The sequence below is a fragment of the Astatotilapia calliptera genome, chromosome 3 (assembly GCF_964374335.1).
Source record: "Astatotilapia calliptera chromosome 3, fAstCal68.1, whole genome shotgun sequence".
In the NCBI taxonomy this organism is placed as follows: domain Eukaryota; kingdom Metazoa; phylum Chordata; class Actinopteri; order Cichliformes; family Cichlidae; genus Astatotilapia; species Astatotilapia calliptera.
Genome location: NC_137424.1, coordinates 63298563 through 63320820, shown reverse-complemented (window position 1 = coordinate 63320820; position 22258 = coordinate 63298563). Strand labels below are relative to the sequence as shown.

Here is a 22258-nt window from a genome sequence, read left to right as displayed (position 1 = left end):
GAGGATAAAACTGTGCAGTTATATTTCACTGCTTGCCACAAATGTGGTTCATCTGTTTTGAAAAACAAAGTGACACATTTACATTAGTGGTGAAAAGAAATGAGCTGCAGCAGCTTTTTTCTTTTGAGAAGCATTCATGCACAAGCAAAAAGAGCAGAAGCAACAAGTGCTTTAAATTCAACTTCTACATAACAGACAGAAGCATTTGTTAGCATGTGAACTTTATGAGTACTTATGATCAGCCACATCTGGCAGCCAGTTGTTTTTGAATATACACAAGACATGACATTTTACACAATGACATTCACATCAAACCCAGCAGATGATGTACAGCTTGTACAATTGCAAAAAAAAAATGTGATAAATGTGGATTACTTCATTGACTTCACTTTCACTCAGATGTGATTTTGTCTTCAGTCAGCTCTCTTTCTGCGACCTGTCAGAAATACAAGAAGTAAAGAACTAAAACAGTGTTTTTTAAAGGGGGATTCATATTTCACACCAATATTAACTTCACAGGACATCTGCAAAACAACCATGAACCATTAGTTATCTTAATATTATAGTTTGTATTTAATATTTACCACCACAGATTACATATTATTTGAATGCAATACATAAAGAATCATTAATCAAAGTTGCTCTCACCCTTGAGTTTAGTCTCATCCGGCCGTAAGGTGGTGTAAATGGCTCTAGAAGATAACATGTCATCATCTAACGGAGAGATACAGCCAGAGTGAGAGGACTGACAGCCACAGTAACATCAGTGATGATAAACACAATTTTCTATTCACTGAATTCATTATATCTAATTTAAAATCTTACAAAAATCTGACAATCAGAAGAAAAAAAATGTCACTCTTACATTAGCCCATTATTTTTCTGCAGTTTCATCTTAATGACATAAACATCAGCTGCTCTAAACAGCTTTTTGATTTGTACCTAATAGTTTGTTAGCATAGCTAGTTAAACTTTAGCATGGTTTTCCTTTTCCTAATATAGCTTTTATTTAATATTTAAAACCCATCATATTTAAATACAGCACAGTCTCATTCAGGCTTAGGGTGTAGTAAATGACGACAGAAGACAATATGAGCAGGAGTGAGAGGACAGTTATCCACAGTAACATTAGTTACAATGAATAGTATTTGCTATTCACTTTATTCTGGTAGTTTTATTTTGATGACAAGCTGTTCTGATGAACTTCTTGATTTTTAAAATACAGTGGTACCTCGAGTTACATTCCAAAAATAACCCGAGACAGGTATAATCCTCGTTATAGCGAGGGACCACTGTAAAACAGAACAGCTTTATTGCCATTGTAAATCAGAAGTCTCGAAGTCCTCGAGGGCCGGTGTCTTGAATGTTCATCTCTGAATGTTTGTAAAGCATTCCCGCGTTAAGCTTAACAACCGATATATGGAGCGACTCCCTCTCCTGCTGCTACTTCAATCATGAAACTGATCAATGATCAGCTGATCGTCTCTCTTCTTTGTTTTTGGCCCACTTTGCACCAGAAAGAGGAAACCACCATCTGAACAACAGCAGCACGTTTAAGCTTGATAAGCTGTTGTTAGAATTTATTTAATATTACTTTCTACACCAGGATCTTTTTCTACGTAGCTGACGGCTGGTAACTGTGCAGGGGCGGATCTAGCAAAGTTTAGCCAGGGGGGCCGATAGGGTATGAACAGGGAAAAGGGGGCACAAAGACAGACTTTTCTTTCTTATTCTCATTTAAAATGTCTAGCTTTTAATAATTAATTATCTGAATCTTATACCCAAAGTTTTAATCTGATGTAAAATGTATAGAAGTCCATTACTGTATATAGTAACTATTAAGTCTAATATACCCTAGTAAGCTATAGTACTTTTTCCTTTGGGAAGGTACCATCTGTGCAGTCTGCAATTCTGTTGAAGAAAGATGTTAAATCTATTTAATTATTCTTGAAAACAAATGTATCTCTGTGCATTTTTTTTCCACACTGCATCGAATTAAAGTTGATTACATTGATTTAGCATCATGAGGTGGAGGGTGGTTCCCCCTTTTTTATATGCTGGGAGTTTGCAACCCTATTAGTTAGGTTGCTTAATATTTCTGCTAAGTACTCTTTAAAATACCAGAATATGGAGGATGGAGTAGGTTTAAGTTTATTAGATTGATCAGTATTGCTGAACTATGAAATATTTGGGTGCAGTGTATTTTTTGCATGCAGGTATAACAGAATAGCTTTAGTGTTTGTTTTAAACTTGAGTATGAACGTATACAATATGCAGCAAGATATTAAAAAACAGTTTTATTGATTAAAAAACACTATATCGGATTATATCGGTATCGGCAGATATCCAAATTTATGATATCGGTATCAGACATAAAAAGTGGTATCGTGCCATCTCTAATGACAACTAGTGTTAATTTAATTGACCAGTCTTGCTTGCATAGTAAGGTTAGACTCAGAAACAATACAGCAGAGTGGGAGGTAGATCTAGCTCTCATGCTCCCTGTTTCTCATGAAAATGTGACAAAATATTAAGAGCAGATATCACTGAAAAAAGCTGGCGAGGGACTAAAATCACAGACCAAACAATAACATAACAAGAAATATCCTAGTGTATATAATCTACTAAAGGACTGTGTTTCTACTTTGGATTTCTGTCATGCTATAGATTTAAAGTTCATGTTTTTTTATTCTTAAACAGATGTTGGCTTTCTTGACCTGTTTGTGCAGAAGAGGGAGACTGGAAGGAGGCAGTAGAATTTTTGGCACCTGCTTATGAAAAAGACAAAATAAACAGGAAAAAAAGTTATTTGATGACAGCCACCAGGAATCATTGAGCATGCTTATTGTTATAAAATAAAAGTTCATGTTTTGATGAGCCAACTGTCAGCATACTTGTTTTCAAAGAAGTTTCTTCTGAGTGACTTCTGATGGTTTGTTGATGTTTATTACATTGAAACAGTCCTGCCAGTATGAGCAGAATGACCACCAATAAAACACCCAAACCAATGCAGAGCCCCAGGTAGATCTTTACAGAATGCACTGTAGGATGACCTGCAAGAAAGATAATTGCACTGTGTATTAGAAATAATTAAAATGATGTTGTAATTTACTCTAAATATTTTTATATTTATTTCATGTAAACACTCAGATAAATCCCATTCAATACAATTATGTACACCCAATGTTTAAAAAAAGGTGTTGTTGAAAAAACGGCCACATTTGGACTACACATAGCCTGTGCACAGAAGTCTGATGGACGTCAACACCAGACGTTCAGTAGAGATTGAATAAAAAGTCCTTGCCTTATGTTACAAAACAACCTCTTCAGTGGACCAAAACTGAACGTCCAAAAAATGAAAAATAGATCATCACTCTGACATCGCTTTGCACAATGGCTATGTTCATCATAGACCATATACCGTTTCCCACTTACACACTTGTTAATGAAATGTTAAAATGTATTTAGTTAGAAAATATTGATGCATCTTACTTCCAACAGTTAGCCAGCTCTCTGGTGATTCTCCACCATCAGCAATACTACATTTGTAGAGTCCTTCATCAGATTTGGATACAGTGGGAATCATTATGTTTCCTGATGAGCTGCTCCCAGTGGAGAAGCCATTTTTATAGAATTTTGCGGTGTAGCTGGAGTTTGCATCCTTTTTTCTACAATGCAAGGTCACATTTTCTCCCTCCATCACAGGTTGGACAGGAATCTCCAGGATCACATGACTCTCTAAATCTAGATGGCAGAAGATATGACAGTTACCCACATGGAACAGGTATATCTAAATCTTATAAAGTTTTTATCTATCTTGTGTGAAACATGTATGAAAAGCATATAAGAGTGAAAACAGATATAAGATCCCTTGAACAATTATATAAATGTTTTGACTAAAACAATATATGAAAGGAATGAGAAAGTGGACACCTTCATGAGTAAATCATATGCCAAATCTGATGCAAGTCTTTTATACCTTTTTTCTATTTCTTTTCAATATGGGTAACTTGTGTAAAATGTGATTTTTGTTAAAATTATACAAACATAGAAATCATTAATTATGACAGATGATAGCTCACAAGGTTTGCTCAAGTTGCAGTAAATATATGTTATTAAGTTATTATATTTAGCATATATGTTATTTTATTATTATCGTGATGCATTTTATCAAGAAAAAACATACCTTACAGCCAATGAAAACTACAGTACCAAATATGACACTATGCATTGCTGTAAGTGATGTACTAAACAGAAAAAATGGTGAATAGACTAAATATGTTAACGCATAATGTTTTTTTTCTATGTACATACCAGTTACAGTGATGTTGACAGAGTTGCTTTGTTGTATTTCTCCATGTTCACACCAGTATTCTCCACTGTCAGATGATGGATATGCATTAATAATTTTGCAAGATCCAATCGATGTTTCCCAGGTTGAAGCACATCTTCTAACATCTCCTTTTGTCTTTTTCATCACTCTCCATCCAGTCAGCCCATTTAGCCGTTCACAGCTGATAGTGATGGGCTCTGATTGAAAGAACTGCTGTCTGTTTGGAACAACTTGAGGAAAACCTGAATCTGAGACAGAAAGTCAAATAAGTTTTCAAAGCATGTAAGCTTTCAAATGATAAAGATTTATACAAGCATATTTACTGTAATAGTGAATATACATATGCATGTGGTTATTTGAGAAGTGTTTTACAGGTTTATGTTGTAGCTAAACCTCTAAAACTGGAGAATAACAACTGCAGAAGTTTCAGAAACTTTGTATTGTTAAGAAATATATCAAAACTATTACACACACTATTATACACACACTTAAAAATACAACCCCCCCCCCCCCCAATATTTAAAAACTTACTATGTGTTTGAGAATCACTGAGTTCAGCTACTGTAACCAACAGCAACAGAACATTCAGCACTGAAAAGATTGAGAATGACAGTTTTAATATTTAACATGTTTTTAATGTTTTTTGCAGTAATAAGTCCTTTGCATTTGTTAGTGAGTTACAAATATCCAAAATGAATACATGCAAATATATGGGTGCATTTTGTACATATTAATTTCCCTTGCGTACATTTCCTCTGTTACAGACTTAATATCTTTTTTATAAACAGACAAGGTCAGTACTCACAGAGTCTGATGGTGGCAAATCTGACCTCCATGTTGTCTTGCTGCTGACTGTGTGAGTGTCAGACTGAACTGAAGATATATTTTTTGTAAGAACCTCCTCTTCCTGTGTTTCTGTGGTGACTGAGGCCCAACAGGGTTCAACTTCAGTCACTATGATTTCTTTTATGCCCTTTTTAATTGAATTTAATGTTTTATTAATTCTAAACTATATACATACATATATATATATATATATATATATAAGATAATGATAGGGAAGGCTTAGCCTTTCAGGCCACTTATACCAACCGTCCCTGGCATGTAAGCTCATTTGGCCATCTGCTCTTTTTTGTACGGAGCAAATGATTGTTTAAAATGTCATTCGGTTTCTTAAATCAAGTTTTATTGTTTCTTTTCGAGCTGCTAAAACTAAACTAAATCTTGTTTACACTGTCTTTTTTTTATACCACTACATGCCAATAGTTCGCAAAACTGCAAGGATGGATAAGTTGTCACGGCCCATGGCTCAGCATCCAGGGAGCCGTGGGAAGCTACGGTGGCCACACCCTCGGGCTGGGCCGCCTCCAAACCACCTGCGTCCCATCTGAGGCAATCACCGGAGGAGTACTTCAGCCAACTCTGACGGCTTCTCTTCGCCAGTCCGTAAGTTTCCTCCCAGTGTGACCAGCGTTCGGCGTGGAAGTCTGTGACCTGCCTGTCCTCCTGCCTGCCTCCCTCCCTACGATTCTCTTGACGGGCACCTCTCCCCTCCAATCTCCACAGTCCTGCTCTACCTGTAAGCCTCGGCGATTTATGAAGTCTAGCTGTTTCTCTCCTGGCAACCTGCGTGCTGTTAACTGTGTCTCACCTTTTGTTGCAGTTTCCCCAGGATCCCGATTATGGCGCTCCAAGGATCCACGCTCCTCGTTCCCCCTTTCTTATAGGAAAAAAAGAAGAACAACATATTGCTTTCTTTACCTGCACACCTTTGTGGTCTTGCTACCTAATTCTGCTGTGCAAGGAACTGTACAATGACAATAAAAAAGGTTCATGGTAATTCTGGAGAATAGGAGTAGATGTTAAGTTTGTTTAATTTGAGCAATGGCTCTTAAAATAAAATTTCTTAAAATACAGATCTCTCAAGGCTTATCTTCACTGTAATGACTGTGAAAGAAATTTTATTGCACAGCGGAATTAGGTAGCAAGACCACAAAGGTGTGCAGGTAAAGAAAGCAATATGTTGTTCTTCTTTTTTTCCTATAAGAAAGGGGGAACGAGGAGCGTGGATCCTTGGAGCGCCATAATCGGGATCCTGGGGAAACTGCAATAAAAGGTGAGACACAGTTAACAGCACGCAGGTTGCCAGGAGAGAAACAGCTAGACTTCATAAATCGCCGAGGCTTACAGGTAGAGCAGGACTGTGGAGATTGGAGGGGAGAGGTGCCCGTGAAGGGAATCGCAGGGAGGCAGGCAGGCAGGAGGACAGGCAGGCAGGCTTCCACGCCGAACGCTGGTCACACTGGGAGGAGACTTACGGACTGGCGAAGAGAAGCCGTCAGAGTTGGCTGAAGTACTCCTCCGGTGATTGCCTCAGATGGGACGCAGGTGGTTTGGAGGCGGCCCAGCCCGAGGGTGTGGCCACCGCAGCCTCCCACGGCTCCCTGGATGCTGAGCCATGGGCCGTGACAACTTATCCATCCTTGCAGTTTTGTGAACTATTGGCATGTAGTGGTATAAAAAAAGACAGTGTAAACAAGATTTAGTTTAGGTTTAGCAGCTCGAAAAGAAACAATAAAACTTGATTTAAGAAACCGAATGACATTTTAAACAATCATTTCCTCTGTACAAAAAAGAGCAGATGGCCAAATGCTGCTATATATATATATATATATATATATATATATATATATATATGTATGTGTGTGTGTGTGTGTGTTTGTAAATAATTTAGAATTAATAAAACATTAAATTCAATTAAAAAGGGCATAAAAGAAATCATAGTGACTGAAGTTGAACCCTGTTGGGCCTCAGTCACCACAGAAACACAGGAAGAGGAGGTTCTTACAAAAAATATATCTTCAGTTCAGTCTGACACTCACACAGTCAGCAGCAAGACAACATGGAGGTCAGATTTGCCACCATCAGACTCTGTGAGTACTGACCTTGTCTGTTTATAAAAAAGATATTAAGTCTGTAACAGAGGAAATGTACGCAAGGGAAATTAATATATCCAAAATGCACCCATATATTTGCATGTATTCATTTTGGATATTTGTAACTCACTAACAAATGCAAAGGACTTATTACTGCAAAAAACATTAAAAACATGTTAAATATTAAAACTGTCATTCTCAATCTTTTCAGTGCTGAATGTTCTGTTGCTGTTGGTTACAGTAGCTGAACTCAGTGATTCTCAAACACATAGTAAGTTTTTAAATATTGGGGGGGGGGGGGGGGGGGGTTGTATTTTTAAGTGTGTGTATAATAGTGTGTGTAATAGTTTTAATATATTTCTTAACAACTGCAGAAGTTTCTGAAACTTCTGCAGTTGTTATTCTCCAGTTTTAGAGGTTTAGCTACAACATAAACCTGTAAAACACTTCTCAAATAACCACATGCATATGTATATTTACTATTACAGTAAATCTTTATCATTTGAAAGCTTACATGCTTTGAAAACTTATTTGACTTTCTGTCTCAGATTCAGGTTTTCCTCAAGTTGTTCCAAACAGACAGCAGTTCTTTCAATCAGAGCCCATCACTATCAGCTGTGAACGGCTAAATGGGCTGACTGGATGGAGAGTGATGAAAAAGACAAAAGGAGATGTTAGAAGATGTGCTTCAACCTGGGAAACATCGATTGGACCTTGCAATATTATTAATGCATATCCATCAACTGACAGTGGAGAATACTGGTGTGAACATGGAGGAATACAAAAAAGCAACTCTGTCAACATCACTGTAACTGGTATGTACATAGAAAAAAAACATTATGCATTAACATATTTAGTACATCAACTGTTTTTTTTCTGTTTAGTACATCACTTACAGCAATGCATAGTGTCATATTTGGTACTGTAGTTTTCATTGGCTGCAAGGTTTTTTCTTGATAAAATGCATCACGATAATAATAAAATAACATATATATATATATATATATATATATATATATATATATATATATATATATATATATATATATATATATATATTTACTGCAACTTGAGCAAACCTTGTGAGCTATCATAATTAATGATTTCTATGTTTGTATAATTTTAACAAAATTCACGTTTTACACAAATTGCCCATATTGAAAAGAAATGGAAAAAAGGTATAAAAGAATCAGATTTGGCTTGCTTCATATAGTGAAGGTGTCCACTTTCTCATTCCTTTCATATATTGTTTTAGTCAAAACTTTTATATAAATTTTCAAGGGATCTTATATCTGTTTTCACTCGTATATGCTTTTCATACATGTTTCACACAAGATAGATAAAAACTTTATAAGATTTAGATATACCTGTTCCATGTGGGTAACTGTCATATCTTCTGCCATCTAGATTTAGAGAGTCATGTGATCCTGGAGATTCCTGTCCAACCTGTGATGGAGGGAGAAAATGTGACCTTGCATTGTAGAAAAAAGGATGCAAACTCCAACTACACTGCAGAATTTTATAAAAATGGCTTCTCCACTGGGAGCAGCTCATCAGGAAACATAATGACTCCCAATGTATCCAAATCTGATGAAGGACTCTACAAATGTAGTATTGCTGATGGTGGAGAATCACCAGAGAGCTGGCTAACTGTTGGAAGTAAGATGCATCAATATTTTCTAACTAAATACATTTTAACATTTCATTAACAAGTGTGTAAGTGGGAAACGGTATATGGTCTATGATGAACATAGCCATTGTGCAAAGCGATGTCAGAGTGATGATCTATTTTTCATTTTTTGGACGTTCAGTTTTGGTCCACTGAAGAGGTTGTTTTGTAACATAAGGCAAGGACTTTTTATTCAATCTCTACTGAACGTCTGGTGTTGACGTCCATCAGACTTCTGTGCACAGGCTATGTGTAGTCCAAATGTGGCCGTTTTTTCAACAACACCTTTTTTTAAACATTGGGTGTACATAATTGTATTGAATGGGATTTATCTGAGTGTTTACATGAAATAAATATAAAAATATTTAGAGTAAATTACAACATCATTTTAATTATTTCTAATACACAGTGCAATTATCTTTCTTGCAGGTCATCCTACAGTGCATTCTGTAAAGATCTACCTGGGGCTCTGCATTGGTTTGGGTGTTTTATTGGTGGTCATTCTGCTCATACTGGCAGGACTGTTTCAATGTAATAAACATCAACAAACCATCAGAAGTCACTCAGAAGAAACTTCTTTGAAAACAAGTATGCTGACAGTTGGCTCATCAAAACATGAACTTTTATTTTATAACAATAAGCATGCTCAATGATTCCTGGTGGCTGTCATCAAATAACTTTTTTTCCTGTTTATTTTGTCTTTTTCATAAGCAGGTGCCAAAAATTCTACTGCCTCCTTCCAGTCTCCCTCTTCTGCACAAACAGGTCAAGAAAGCCAACATCTGTTTAAGAATAAAAAAACATGAACTTTAAATCTATAGCATGACAGAAATCCAAAGTAGAAACACAGTCCTTTAGTAGATTATATACACTAGGATATTTCTTGTTATGTTATTGTTTGGTCTGTGATTTTAGTCCCTCGCCAGCTTTTTTCAGTGATATCTGCTCTTAATATTTTGTCACATTTTCATGAGAAACAGGGAGCATGAGAGCTAGATCTACCTCCCACTCTGCTGTATTGTTTCTGAGTCTAACCTTACTATGCAAGCAAGACTGGTCAATTAAATTAACACTAGTTGTCATTAGAGATGGCACGATACCACTTTTTATGTCTGATACTGATATCATAAATTTGGATATCTGCCGATACCGATATAATCCGATATAGTGTTTTTTTAATCAATAAAACAGTTTTTTTAATATCTTGCTGCATATTGTATACGTTCATACTCAAGTTTAAAACAAACACTAAAGCTATTCTGTTATACCTGCATGCAAAAAATACACTGGACCCAAATATTTCATAGTTCAGCAATACTGATCAATCTAATAAACTTAAACCTACTCCATCCTCCATATTCTGGTATTTTAAAGAGTACTTAGCGGAAATATTAAGCAACCTAACTAACAGGGTTGCAAACTCCCAGCATATAAAAAAGGGGGAACCACCCTCCACCTCATGATGCTAAATCAATGTAATCAACTTTAATTCGATGCAGTGTGGAAAAAAAATGCACAGAAATACATTTGTTTTCAAGAATAATTAAATAGATTTAACATCTTTCTTCAACAGAACTGCAGACTGCACAGATGGTACCTTCCCAAAGGAAAAAGTACTATAGCTTACTAGGGTATATTAGACTTAATAGTTACTATATACAGTAATGGACTTCTATACATTTTACATCAGATTAAAACTTTGGTTGTAAGATTCAGATAATTATTTATTCAAAGGTAGACATTTTAAATGAGAATAAGAAAGAAAAGTATGTCTTTGTGCCCCCTTTTCCCTGTTCATGCCCTATCGGCCCCCCTGGCTAAACTTTGCTAGATCCGCCCCTGCACAGTTACCAGCCGTCAGCTACGTAGAAAAAGATCCTGGTGTAGAAAGTAATATTAAATAAATTCTAACAACAGCTTATCAAGCTTAAACGTGCTGCTGTTGTTCAGATGGTGGTTTCCTCTTTCTGGTGCAAAGTGGGCCAAAAACAAAGAAGAGAGACGATCAGCTGATCATTGATCAGTTTCATGATTGAAGTAGCAGCAGGAGAGGGAGTCGCTCCATATATCGGTTGTTAAGCTTAACGCGGGAATGCTTTACAAACATTCAGAGATGAACTTACACACTTGCTTTACTTCTTTCTGGGATAACGTTCTCGGAGATGAAATGCCGGGTTGGTAGCCAGGCTCCAAATGCTCAACCAGACCCGACCGTCTTGCACGCCACAGCTGCTCTATCACGTGACGCATGCTGCTCCGATGTGCTACGGTTATGAGCCAGTTATGCCGTGTAGCAAGTATTGTGAGATGCTTTTTTGATATTTAATGAATCGGATTATATTTTCTATTTCGCTCCGATCCAGTAATTAAAATCAGTATCAGACTGGTACCGATACATAATATCGGATCGGTCCATCTCTAGTTGTTATTAGTCAACATGCAGATGTCAAAATATATCATGCATAATAATCTTTTTTGGGAATATTAATCGCATGTAACTAATGTGAAACAAATGACGTTTTTTAACCTAGTGTGTTGACACTTTTAATTCAATGGTTCTTTTGTCTCGAAATCCAGTACTTCAGGGCTGCAACTGAAACTTTCCCATGTGTCCCAAGTTCTATAGAACTTGTCCGTATGCTGAGGTAGCCATTGGATTAATTGTATAGCAGCTCATGAGTGAATGAACACGGTGCAATTAAAGTACTTAAATTTAAAAGTATGTAAAAAAGTATGTACATTTTTCCAAACACTTACATTTAATTAAATTTACTAGAATAGGGTTAGTGGTTACCACTTCAGCATGCAATCAAGTTCTATATGTTTGCTAATAACCTACTAATTTTATTCAGGTGTGTTGCAACAGCAACACATGGAAAAGTTTCAGGACACCGGCCCTCGAGGACTTCGAGACCTCTGATTTATAATGGCAATAAAGCTGTTCTGTTTTACAGTGGTCCCTCGCTATAACGAGGATTATACCTGTCTCGGGTTATTTTTGGAATGTAACTCGAGGTACCACTGTATTTTAAAAATCAAGAAGTTCATCAGAACAGCTTGTCATCAAAATAAAACTACCAGAATAAAGTGAATAGCAAATACTATTCATTGTAACTAATGTTACTGTGGATAACTGTCCTCTCACTCCTGCTCATATTGTCTTCTGTCGTCATTTACTACACCCTAAGCCTGAATGAGACTGTGCTGTATTTAAATATGATGGGTTTTAAATATTAAATAAAAGCTATATTAGGAAAAGGAAAACCATGCTAAAGTTTAACTAGCTATGCTAACAAACTATTAGGTACAAATCAAAAAGCTGTTTAGAGCAGCTGATGTTTATGTCATTAAGATGAAACTGCAGAAAAATAATGGGCTAATGTAAGAGTGACATTTTTTTTCTTCTGATTGTCAGATTTTTGTAAGATTTTAAATTAGATATAATGAATTCAGTGAATAGAAAATTGTGTTTATCATCACTGATGTTACTGTGGCTGTCAGTCCTCTCACTCTGGCTGTATCTCTTCGTTAGATGATGACATGTTATCTTCTAGAGCCATTTACACCACCTTACGGCCGGATGAGACTAAACTCAAGGGTGAGAGCAACTTTGATTAATGATTCTTTATGTATTGCATTCAAATAATATTTAATCTGTGGTGGTAAATATTAAATACAAACTATAATATTAAGATAACTAATGGTTCATGGTTGTTTTGCTGATGTCCTGTGAAGTTAATGTTGGTGTGAAATATGAATCCCCTTTAAAAAACACTGTTTTAGTTCTTTACTTCTTGTACATCTGACAGGTCGCAGAAAGAGAGCTGACTGAAGACAAAATCACATCTGAGTGAAAGTGAAGTCAATGAAGTAATCCACATTTATCACTTTTTTTTTTTTGCAATTGTACAAGCTGTACATCATCTGCTGGGTTTGATGTGAATGTCATTGTGTAAAATGTCATGTCTTGTGTATATTCAAAAACAACTGGCTGCCAGATGTAGCTGATCATAAGTACTCATAAAGTTCACATGCTAACAAATGCTTCTGTCTGTTATGTAGAAGTTGAATTTAAAGCACTTGTTGCTTCTGCTCTTTTTGCTTGTGCATGAATGCTTCTCAAAAGAAAAAAGCTGCTGCAGCTCATTTCTTTTCACCACTAATGTAAATGTGTCACTTTGTTTTTCAAAACAGATGAACCACATTTGTGGCAAGCAGTGAAATATAACTGCACAGTTTTATCCTCAGAATGTCTACACGTAAAAAGTTATATAGATGAATAAGTTGTGGCTTATCTCATGCTGTCACAGTAGCTGTTCAGTTGAGTCACCCAAAATAAGCTGATTTTGTCTTATTTTACATGTCTTTTGTGAGACTTTGTGAAAGCAGAACTCAGAAGCTGAATAAGTGTAACGCTGTAATCTCAGCATCTAAATTGGATTTAGATGCTAAGAGGTGGTGCTCAGCTCATCTATAACTGTTTTTAGACAACATACTTGATAGGCTATATATCAGTTCCCTAATGTCAGAATGGTCAGACTAAACCTTATCGAGCTGCTTCTTAAAAGATGGCTAAAAAAGAGTGACTTCCCTTTTTCTGTTTTTTAATCCACAAAAACTTTGTCACTTTACAAGTCATTTTATAAAGTTACAAAGCTTTGTCATGTTTTGTGATCAATTACAACATGCAAAGTAACTTGTTACTTTGCAAAGTGCAGAGGCTCAAAAGAGAAATAGCCAAAAACCTTTTACATATCTCAGTTTTGAGAAAAATACATATATTTGTGAAGTATAATTTTTTTTTATTCCTCATATCTTTTATGCTAGGAAAGCAACGCTAAAACTTAACTAGCTATGTCAATGAAATGTAGGATAAAAATCAAGAAGCTGTTTGCAGCAGCTAATATTTATGTCATTAAGATCAAACTGCAGAAAAAAAATATTCTGATGTAAGAGTGACATTGTTTTCTTCCGATTGTCAGACTTTACCAAGATTTCAAATTAGACCTAATGAATACAGTGAATAGCAAATAGTGTTTATCATCACTGATGTTACTGCCGTTGTCTGCCCTCTCATTATGGCTGTATCTCATCACTAGATGACGACATGTTATGTTCTAGGGCCTTTTACTATGATTCCTTATGTGTTGCATTCAGATAAAATGTAATATGTGATGGGTCGTAAATATTAAATGTATTTGTTTTTACTGTTTTGGGTGTTTAAGTAATCGAGAAGAACTGTAATATGAACAATAGCATTTTTCTATGCTTTAAAAAATATAAGCACATTTTTTGTTCTGTACTTCTTGTATATTTGAAAGGTCTCAAAAAAAAGAGCGAAATGAAGACAAAATCACATCTGAGTGAAAGTGAAGACATTTATCGCAATTGAACAAGTTGTACATCATCTGCTGGGCTTGGTGTGAATGTTAGTGTGTAAAATGTCATGTCTTGTGTATATTCAGAAATAGCTGGCTGCCAGATGGGGCTGATCATAAGTACTCACAAAGTTCGCATGCTGACAAACACTTCTGTCTCTTATGTAGAAGTTAAAATTAAGCCTGTTGTTGCTTCTGCTCTTTTTGCTTGTGCATGAATGCTTCTCAAAAGAAGAGCTGCTGCAGCTCATTTCTTTTCAACAGCAGGCACTCACTGTGGTCAACCACTAATGTAAATGTGTCGCATTTCTTTATTTTCTAAAACAGAGCAGTGAAATACACCTATACCTACAAGTTTACTGGGCATGACTCTGTGTGCAGTGTGGTCTAGTGCACAGACTGAATAAGTTGTGGCTTGTCAGCAGAAACTGTTCACTAAAGTCAAAGAAAACTAACCAATTGTTTTTAGGTCAGACTGTGTGTCTTGAGAAGTGTGAAGAGGATATGATTAAGATGCTGAGAGGTGATGCTCAGCTCTTTTGTGCTTTACTTTAATTATTTATATTAAGCTTATACTTGCTATGCCAAGAATAAATATAAGGATAAAATTGAGCCATCATTTAATCACTTCCCCCCCACAAACCAGGGAAGTAAACACAACTCTGTGGCTTCAAGTTTTCTTTTAAAGTTACAAAGCTTCATTACATTTAATGATGAACTGCAATATGGATTGTAACAAGGTACTAATTTATCAAGCATATTTAAGTCATAGCAAAAAAACATAAATATGCAAAGGATTAACATTCCACATTTTAAAAACATTAACTCTTGAAATTTAGACATTACGGAAATTTGTGTTTTTCATGTTAAAAAACATCTCTTCCACTTCCACCATGTATATGCCAGTATGCTACAAATAAACACATTTAAAATACAAAATATGAGTAGCTTTATTTAGTTACAGTGACCAAACATAGATACTTTGTTGAAATAAATGGATTACATGGCGCCTTTTCCGGTTTCATATGTTAGGCTATCCCCTCTCTGCCCCCGTTCTAAATGTGTAATTAAACGCATTGCAACACCCAAACAAAACACACAATAAGGGGCTCCAGCATTCTGTTAATGATGGTCAGTTAAACGATGGAGCCAGCACAACAGAACCAGCAGTGCACATGCAGGGATTCATTTCTTACTTGGAAACTTACATTTAAAGAAGGAAGGGATGCATGGAATTTGACTGTTTTTTTGTTTTTTTGTTGTCCCGTTTGGATCTATAGCCATCAGAATTGTTGTCTTAAGGCCAAGAAAGATGCCAAGCGGATTTATTTTACCAAGTGGATCATCATGGCCTTGCCATATTGGTCCATTTGATTGACCTTTATTATAATTATGTATTTATTTTATTTTATTTAACGGGACAGACATGACTGTGGGATAGGAAAGGGAGAAAGAATGAAAGAAAGAGAGGGAGAGAAAGAAAAACAGAGGGGAGAAGAGCCGGTGAGAAAGGGGGGAAGAGAGAAAGAAAAACAAACAAAACACCTGGATCACCTGTATGGAGAAAAAAAAACAGAAGAGAAAACAAACAACAAAGAGCAACATAATAAATACAGCACCATCACAATAAACTAGCTAGCAGTAGATAACAGTAGATACTAAATATCAAACGATATTGTGCAGCACGCAAGATAGACAGTGCACAATGTGCTTTGAGGCAGCAGCCAAGAAAGCTGTAGTCCGCGTCTGTGAACACCTGTGTGCATACCTGTGTGGATCAGCACGCTTGTATTCCAAAGGTTTCTCCATGTAGCGATCTGCTAGGGAGTGTGGGGAGCCATAGCCCCATCCCCCAGGGCATGAAGCAGGTATGGAGGAGATCCAGGCCCCAGACATCCAGAGGCCCCAGAGTACGAGGACCCGAGGAGGACCACCAAAAGGGGGGGAAACCGTGCCACCCTCCTGGGAAGAGCTGAGTAGAGCCCCAAATGAGAGGTCACCCAGCAGCTACAGAGCAGAAGCCAGAGGGGTGCAGGACACATCCGGTCCTGCAGCATGTCTGCGCTGGTCCAGTCAACTGCCATCTTCCCCGGGAGGGGACAAGCATCGAAGGCGTTTGGAAAGGGAGGGGGGGATCAGTGTGTGCATATCAGTGTATGTGTGCGTGTGGGAGTCCAGAGTTCAGCTGAGACAGTGTCCTTCGCCCTGCCAGGCTAAGTAAACAGTCTTCCAGCCAACCCAGGTGGCCTTGCATGGAATGGGGGGAACAGTCTAAACACAGTCGTTATCAGGGAGTTGTTTGTTCAGCTCCAGCCTTGAGGCCGCAGCTGGCGCCGAGAGGGTCTCCGGATGAATTGATGATGGTTTTTACTTTAGTGCGAACAACTCATATGAATTTCAAAGCTGTTCTAACAGTCCAACACTGGTCTCTCAATCTCCCGTTGGAGAGCCGCGAGCTTTCTATGATGTTATCCAAACTTACGTTCCGTGATGTTTTTGCTCAAAGAGCAGGTTCTAAGAACTCATGACCGCAGCGCACTTCCCCAAGATGTGATCGAATTTGCGCTCAAAGGTGTTATTCGAGCGAGCCCCTCCAGATGTAATCCAGTTTTTCACTCAGAGGTCTTGTTCTGAGTATTCACGGCAGCCGTGCGTTCTCCAAGATCTTCTCCGTGCTGCACTCAATGAACCCATTTTGAGAAACTGCTCCGATCAGCAAGAACCCTGTTATCACGGTTCCGAATAGGTAGATATCTTCAGCAGTCAGACTTCTCATTGAGAAGGGGCGTCAATTGCATTCAGAGACCAGTTGATCAAATCCATAATTCTCTTTTAGGTTTTAGAGAACAGACTGTGAGGGCATCACAACATCACCTAATGCTGTGTCACTGTGCTATACATGCAGTGACACTCTGAAGAGGGTCTTCCTTTGTGTCATTGCTGTTGTCATTTGCATCATGACCACTTCTACAAGACTGCTGAGATGACTCAACAGGTGGGATCATAACAGCAATAAGACGACTGGATCCAATTTCCTTTCCACAAAGGGGTTTTCTGCAGAGATGAATGGACAATAGAGGAGTTATAAGTATCCCCAAAAGGACGAAGGCCTGAAGTGAGGTGATGGGGGTTGATAGAGGCCTTAAAACAGGACTGATGAGGCCTGCAGCTTTGAAGATAGCTGAAAGCCATGTCGCCAAACAACAAAACCACCTGGTATGTTTGAATTCCTATTCTACATACATTTGGACTCTAGTCCTATGGACAGTGATGGAAGGAACTGGAAGAGACATTTATGATGCCCTGCCTAACTCAAACCATTCTGCACAGAAGAAGTGTGATCACCGCAAAACTGGAATGATTTTGAAAATGTTAATTTCTCTTTTGACTGTTAACAGTTCATTTGTTTGCTCGTAGGATGCAGTTTACCATTGAATGAGATCAATGAGGAATACGATGACTGTTAATACATTTGTCAACTGTGTACTCCTACAGTAATTTAGGGTGATTAACAGATGCTGAGTATAAAAATCTTTGCAGTGAACCTGTCAGAAATAAGGTGTTCTGGGGATGGGCGTCCAGGTACACACCGGCTCACTCCTTGGCGGCCGCTTATCGGGGCCTGGAGCCTGGGGCTCGCTCGGGCCACTTCGGAGGTGGGGTGCCCCCGGCCTCTCGGCCTGGGGCTCAGTCACTCAGGCACAGTTGGCTGCCGACGGAGCTCACGGGTGCGTCACTGCAACTCCCCCTGGCTTCTGCTCCGCGGCTGCTGAGTGACCCCTCATCTGGGACTCTCCTCAGCTCTTTCTGGGACAGTGGCACGGCTGCCCCTCTGTTGGTCTTCCTTGGTCTCTTGTGTTCTGGGGGCCTCTGGATGTCTGGAGTTTTGATCTCCTCCATACCTGCTTCATGCCCTGGAGGACGGGGCTGTGGCCCCCCCACACCCTCTAGCAGATCATTACATGAAGGAACCTTTTAAAAAAACAAGCGCGTCCATGCTCACAGGTGTACACACGGGTGATCACACCCACAAACTACACCCTTTTTGGCTCCAACCTCAAAGCACACTGTGTTCTGTTGATCTTATGTGCTGCACAATAATGTTTAATATTTAGTATTTACTGTCATATTCCCATATATCATTGTGATGTTGTTTATTCTATTACTCTTGTTCTCTTCTGCTTGTTTTCCTTTTTCTTTCTCAACAGGTGATCCAGGTGATCGATAGATGCATTTTTTTTTCTTTTCCTGCCCATTCTGTTGGTTTTTGTTTTTTGCCCTTCTCCCCCGTCCCTCTTCTCAGCTGTTTCTCTTTCCCTCTTTCTTTCTCCCCTTCTTTCCCCCAGTCAAGTCTGTCCCGTATTCAGCAAGTGAAAATAAAATAAACAATAAAAGGTGAATCAAATGGACCATTATGGCAAGGCTGGGATGGTCAATCTGGTAAAGTAAATCCGTTGGGCATCTTTCTTTGCCTTTAGACAATAATTCTGATGGCAAAAGAGCCAAACGGGACAAGCAAAAAAAAAAAAAAAAAAAGGTGTTCAGAACTGGGAACATTTCTAGCATAAATGTCAAACAGAGCGGAAAAGACTGCTGAGGTGACTCAACAGTCTTTTGACTATTGAGTCACCTCAGCATTTCTAAATGCTTAGAAATATTTACTCATATATGCTTAGAGTTTATAATCGATGTCATATTGATAGGGGTCTGATCCTTAGTAGTCTGCAAAGGCTCTGTATGCCTTCTGGCATACACACTCACATCCTGAGGTCACAAGAAGAGGTTGTACCTTCTTTTATTGTTTTATGGTATAGCAAACACAAGTATATCTGTTTTAGTCTAAGTGCCTTTTGTTTAGATGAACTGCTGGAGTCCCAGACCAGCCGGTTTAGGGAAGTCGTTTATGGGGTCACATTCTAGGTCACATTGTATATTATGGGATCACATATTTTATCGACAATTTAAAACCATGTGGTATGTCATTATGGAACTTTTTTTTTAGCCTTTAAAACAAATAATAATAATAAGCGCTAGTTTCCCTGTCCTTTCCAATGTCAATCCAGAGGAGAAATGCAGACTTGCACATCTCTTTAGCATATTCTGAAAACTAATTAATACATGCCCATGCTACAATTTTTTTAGTCTGTCATTTTAGTCTGTTCTTAGGTGGTTACTACTTAAAATGATAATGTCATAATATAATTTTTATAGTTGGGGTTGTGAATAAATATTACATGTTGCTGTCATGAAATTACCGAAGAAGTTCTAGGAGCAGAAACATTACAAATTGGATCATATTGATTGGTATGCAACACAGTAACCTCATAATACTTACAAAATATTTACATAATACATAATGTTACAAATACTTTTTTTTTTTACACTCTCTGCACTTTGAGATTGTTCTTGATGTGTGCTAGTGAAGCTGAGGAAACAATTTTCATCAGGTGATGATTACCCTGATCACAAAACCTAGAATGATGAAAGGTATTCTACCTAAAACATGAACATATTGAAAATATAACATCCCTAGCTGCTTAAAAGGCTAGTGGAATAAAAATAATAATAATAATCAAAGAAAAAGAAAATGTGTTGCGGAGTCCATCACTTAAGTGCTATAGACAGAAATTAGTGAGTAAGACTTAAATATATCTGAGGTTTTGGAGCATTTTCGAAAGTCTTGTAATTATTTAGTCATTGTTACACTGTGTTTCAGCAGCTGAAGATGTTCTCACAGACAGAAAGACACACTTAACATGCTTCCTTTTTAACATCTCTGACAATAACCACACTTGCATAATGAAAATGCTATGTGGCATTGTGCACCTCAGATTTATTTTTAACTGGTGGTCACATGGTCAGCTACTTGACAGCTCAAGCAGTGTGTTTGCACGTGAGTGGGATATTTAAAATATATAAACCAACAGTAGCAAACAGGACACTGTTAGATTATAATATTATTTTATGCCATGTTATACCCCTAATTAAAGATTGTGAATTATTATGTAGTTTTAGTTTGCATTATTCTCCTGAATTAGAAGAAGCTGATAACTATTGCATTAGTTAAACTGATGTGCATTATATTAAACTGTTGATTTATTGTGAATGAATGATATTGTTTTATGATGCATTATACTGCTGAGTTATAAGAAATACTGTTTGCAGAAAGTCATCGCCTTATTTGTCTGATTAAAAGAGAACAGAACATGCTGGAGTTTTCTGCCCCATCTCAGCAGGAGCAGATAAACGGAGAGCCAAGGTCATAGCTTAGGCGCCGTGTGAGAGAAGGCATGTGAATGTTATGCTTTGTATGATAAGGTGGAGGCACCAGAGGGTATAAAAGTTTGAGCAATGCTCCACCATTTTGAGATTTTGAGGCTGTCTGCATCAGTGTCCATCTCCCACGCGTGTGATCATTAAAATCATCGTTTGACTCAACCCGACCGGACCAGTGTTGTTATTGTGGTTTTTCTCTTGTCTCCATCCCCAATATTTGTGAACCTTAACAACACATAACTGTTTTAAATTTGATACATTATGTTTTTCTTAATTGCATTCCATAAATGAACAAAACTTATTACAGCAAATGATTTAGAAGGGCAACAACTTATAACGCCACATTTATTATGGGGTGATCGTGGCTCAAAAGTTGGGAGTTCGCCTCATAATCAGAAGGTTACCGGTTTGAGCCCCAGCTTGGACAGTCTCGGTCGTTGTGTCCTTGGGCAAGACACTTCACCCGTTGCCTACTGGTGGTGGTCAGAGGGCCCGGTGGCGTCAGTGTCTGGCAGCCTCGCCTCTGTCAGTGCGCCCTTTGTTCCCAAAGGTTCCCCTTTGTTTGAATTCCCTGCCACATGCTGCACGTGTTGTTGTTGACGTAATAGCCATCAAGTTTTTACGAGTGGGCCCTCTTTGCTGCTCTGATGGACTTCTGCAGTTCGTGGCGGGCTCTCTTATACTCCGCCTCAGTCTCATTTGGAAACTGTTGGATGATGTCAGTATTTGAAGCTTTAACATGAACCACTGCAATGAATTTCTATGCTTTTTTTTTAAATAGCCAGAAGGTCTTCTATATGTTCTCTACTTCCTGTGTGCTTTGCAGGTTGCAGAGAGAAAGAGCTAACAGTAGGAGGATCGTTAAATCGTTAAACGGCACGCTCATGTCTGCTTATGTCTGAGTGAAAACAATGAAGAAAGACAGGTTATTTTAGAAAGGTATACTGTGCATGTCTTTAAATTGTTACATCTTGCATAGGTTCAGTTAGATGCAGTCTGACCCACACAGCTGAGAGTACTTATAACTTTCTATGCTAACAAAAGTTAACAAATGTTATTTAGGGATTGAAAGTAAAACTAAATTTTTCCATTTGCCTTGTTCTTTTACATGTTTATAAATGCTGTTCATGAAAAAGAGCTGCTGAATGCTTATAAGGAGAACTCGGCTGCTAATATGAAATGCCACATGACTTTTAAGCCTACACACCTTGTTTGTGGTCAGCAGAGAAATAAAATTGTGAACTGGTATAATGAGCAGGTGTCTAACTGAAATGTAGTACTCATGGTCTACTACCGTGAGTACTAGCATAAGTGTAAGCGTGTACCATGCTGTAAATAAAGTACAAATGAATGGAGTTGACTTTCCACATTTGTTTGTTTGTACCGTGCTGCACCTTGCTGTAAATGGTACATGCTGTAACATTTCACCAGCTGAGTCCTGGTGATGCCTCCATGCCATGATTTGCATGCGACAGAAAAAACAAAAATCTAAAGGGTAGAGTGGGGTAATATTAAGTGGAACCTTTGCAGTCGATGTGAAAGATGAACAGGAAACAAGCCTAAATACCACCAAACTACTTCCTAAAAATAAGGTTTAAAGGTGATTTTTAAAGGTGATAAAAAGCTTCTGTCCTCCTGTGTCTTATCTAAATCTAAAAATAATATG

At 37.8% G+C, this 22258-nt stretch overlaps 2 protein-coding genes across 2 annotated transcripts; one reads left to right on the top strand and one right to left on the bottom strand.

Annotated features, from left to right (window-relative positions):
• Window positions 1-204: 204 nt before the first annotated feature.
• LOC145423439 (uncharacterized) lies at window positions 205-6814 on the bottom strand. Its single transcript, XM_080295901.1, has 8 exons — window positions 6772-6814; window positions 6522-6654; window positions 5584-5720; window positions 3493-3744; window positions 2895-3053; window positions 2718-2768; window positions 649-714; window positions 205-436 (listed from the first exon to the last, which is right to left on the bottom strand). The coding sequence occupies exons 1-8, from the start codon at window positions 6812-6814 to the stop codon at window positions 414-416; spliced, it is 864 nt and encodes a 287-aa protein (XP_080152027.1). The 3' UTR covers window positions 205-413.
• A 421-nt stretch (window positions 6815-7235) lies between these two features.
• Window positions 7236-12980, top strand: LOC113015520 (uncharacterized). The gene is made up of 7 exons (XM_080295898.1): window positions 7236-7266; window positions 7818-8084; window positions 8677-8928; window positions 9368-9526; window positions 9653-9703; window positions 12471-12536; window positions 12748-12980. Exons 1-7 carry the CDS (start codon window positions 7236-7238, stop codon window positions 12768-12770), a joined length of 849 nt encoding a protein of 282 aa, XP_080152024.1. The 3' UTR covers window positions 12771-12980.
• Window positions 12981-22258: the final 9278 nt, after the last annotated feature.

Coding starts and splice junctions, on each gene's coding strand:
- LOC145423439 (XM_080295901.1), bottom strand. CDS start 6,814: ATGGATAAGTTGTCACGGCCCATGGCTCAGCATCCAGGGAGCC. Junction 5,721..6,521: donor TCCACAGTCCTGCTCTACCT/GTAAGCCTCGGC, acceptor TGATTGCCTCAG/ATGGGACGCAGGTGGTTTGG. Junction 437..648: donor GGATGAGACTAAACTCAAGG/GTGAGAGCAACT, acceptor TATTTCTGACAG/GTCGCAGAAAGAGAGCTGAC.
- LOC113015520 (XM_080295898.1), top strand. CDS start 7,236: ATGGAGGTCAGATTTGCCACCATCAGACTCT. Junction 8,085..8,676: donor TGTCAACATCACTGTAACTG/GTATGTACATAG, acceptor TCTGCCATCTAG/ATTTAGAGAGTCATGTGATC. Junction 9,527..9,652: donor AGAAACTTCTTTGAAAACAA/GTATGCTGACAG, acceptor TTTCATAAGCAG/GTGCCAAAAATTCTACTGCC.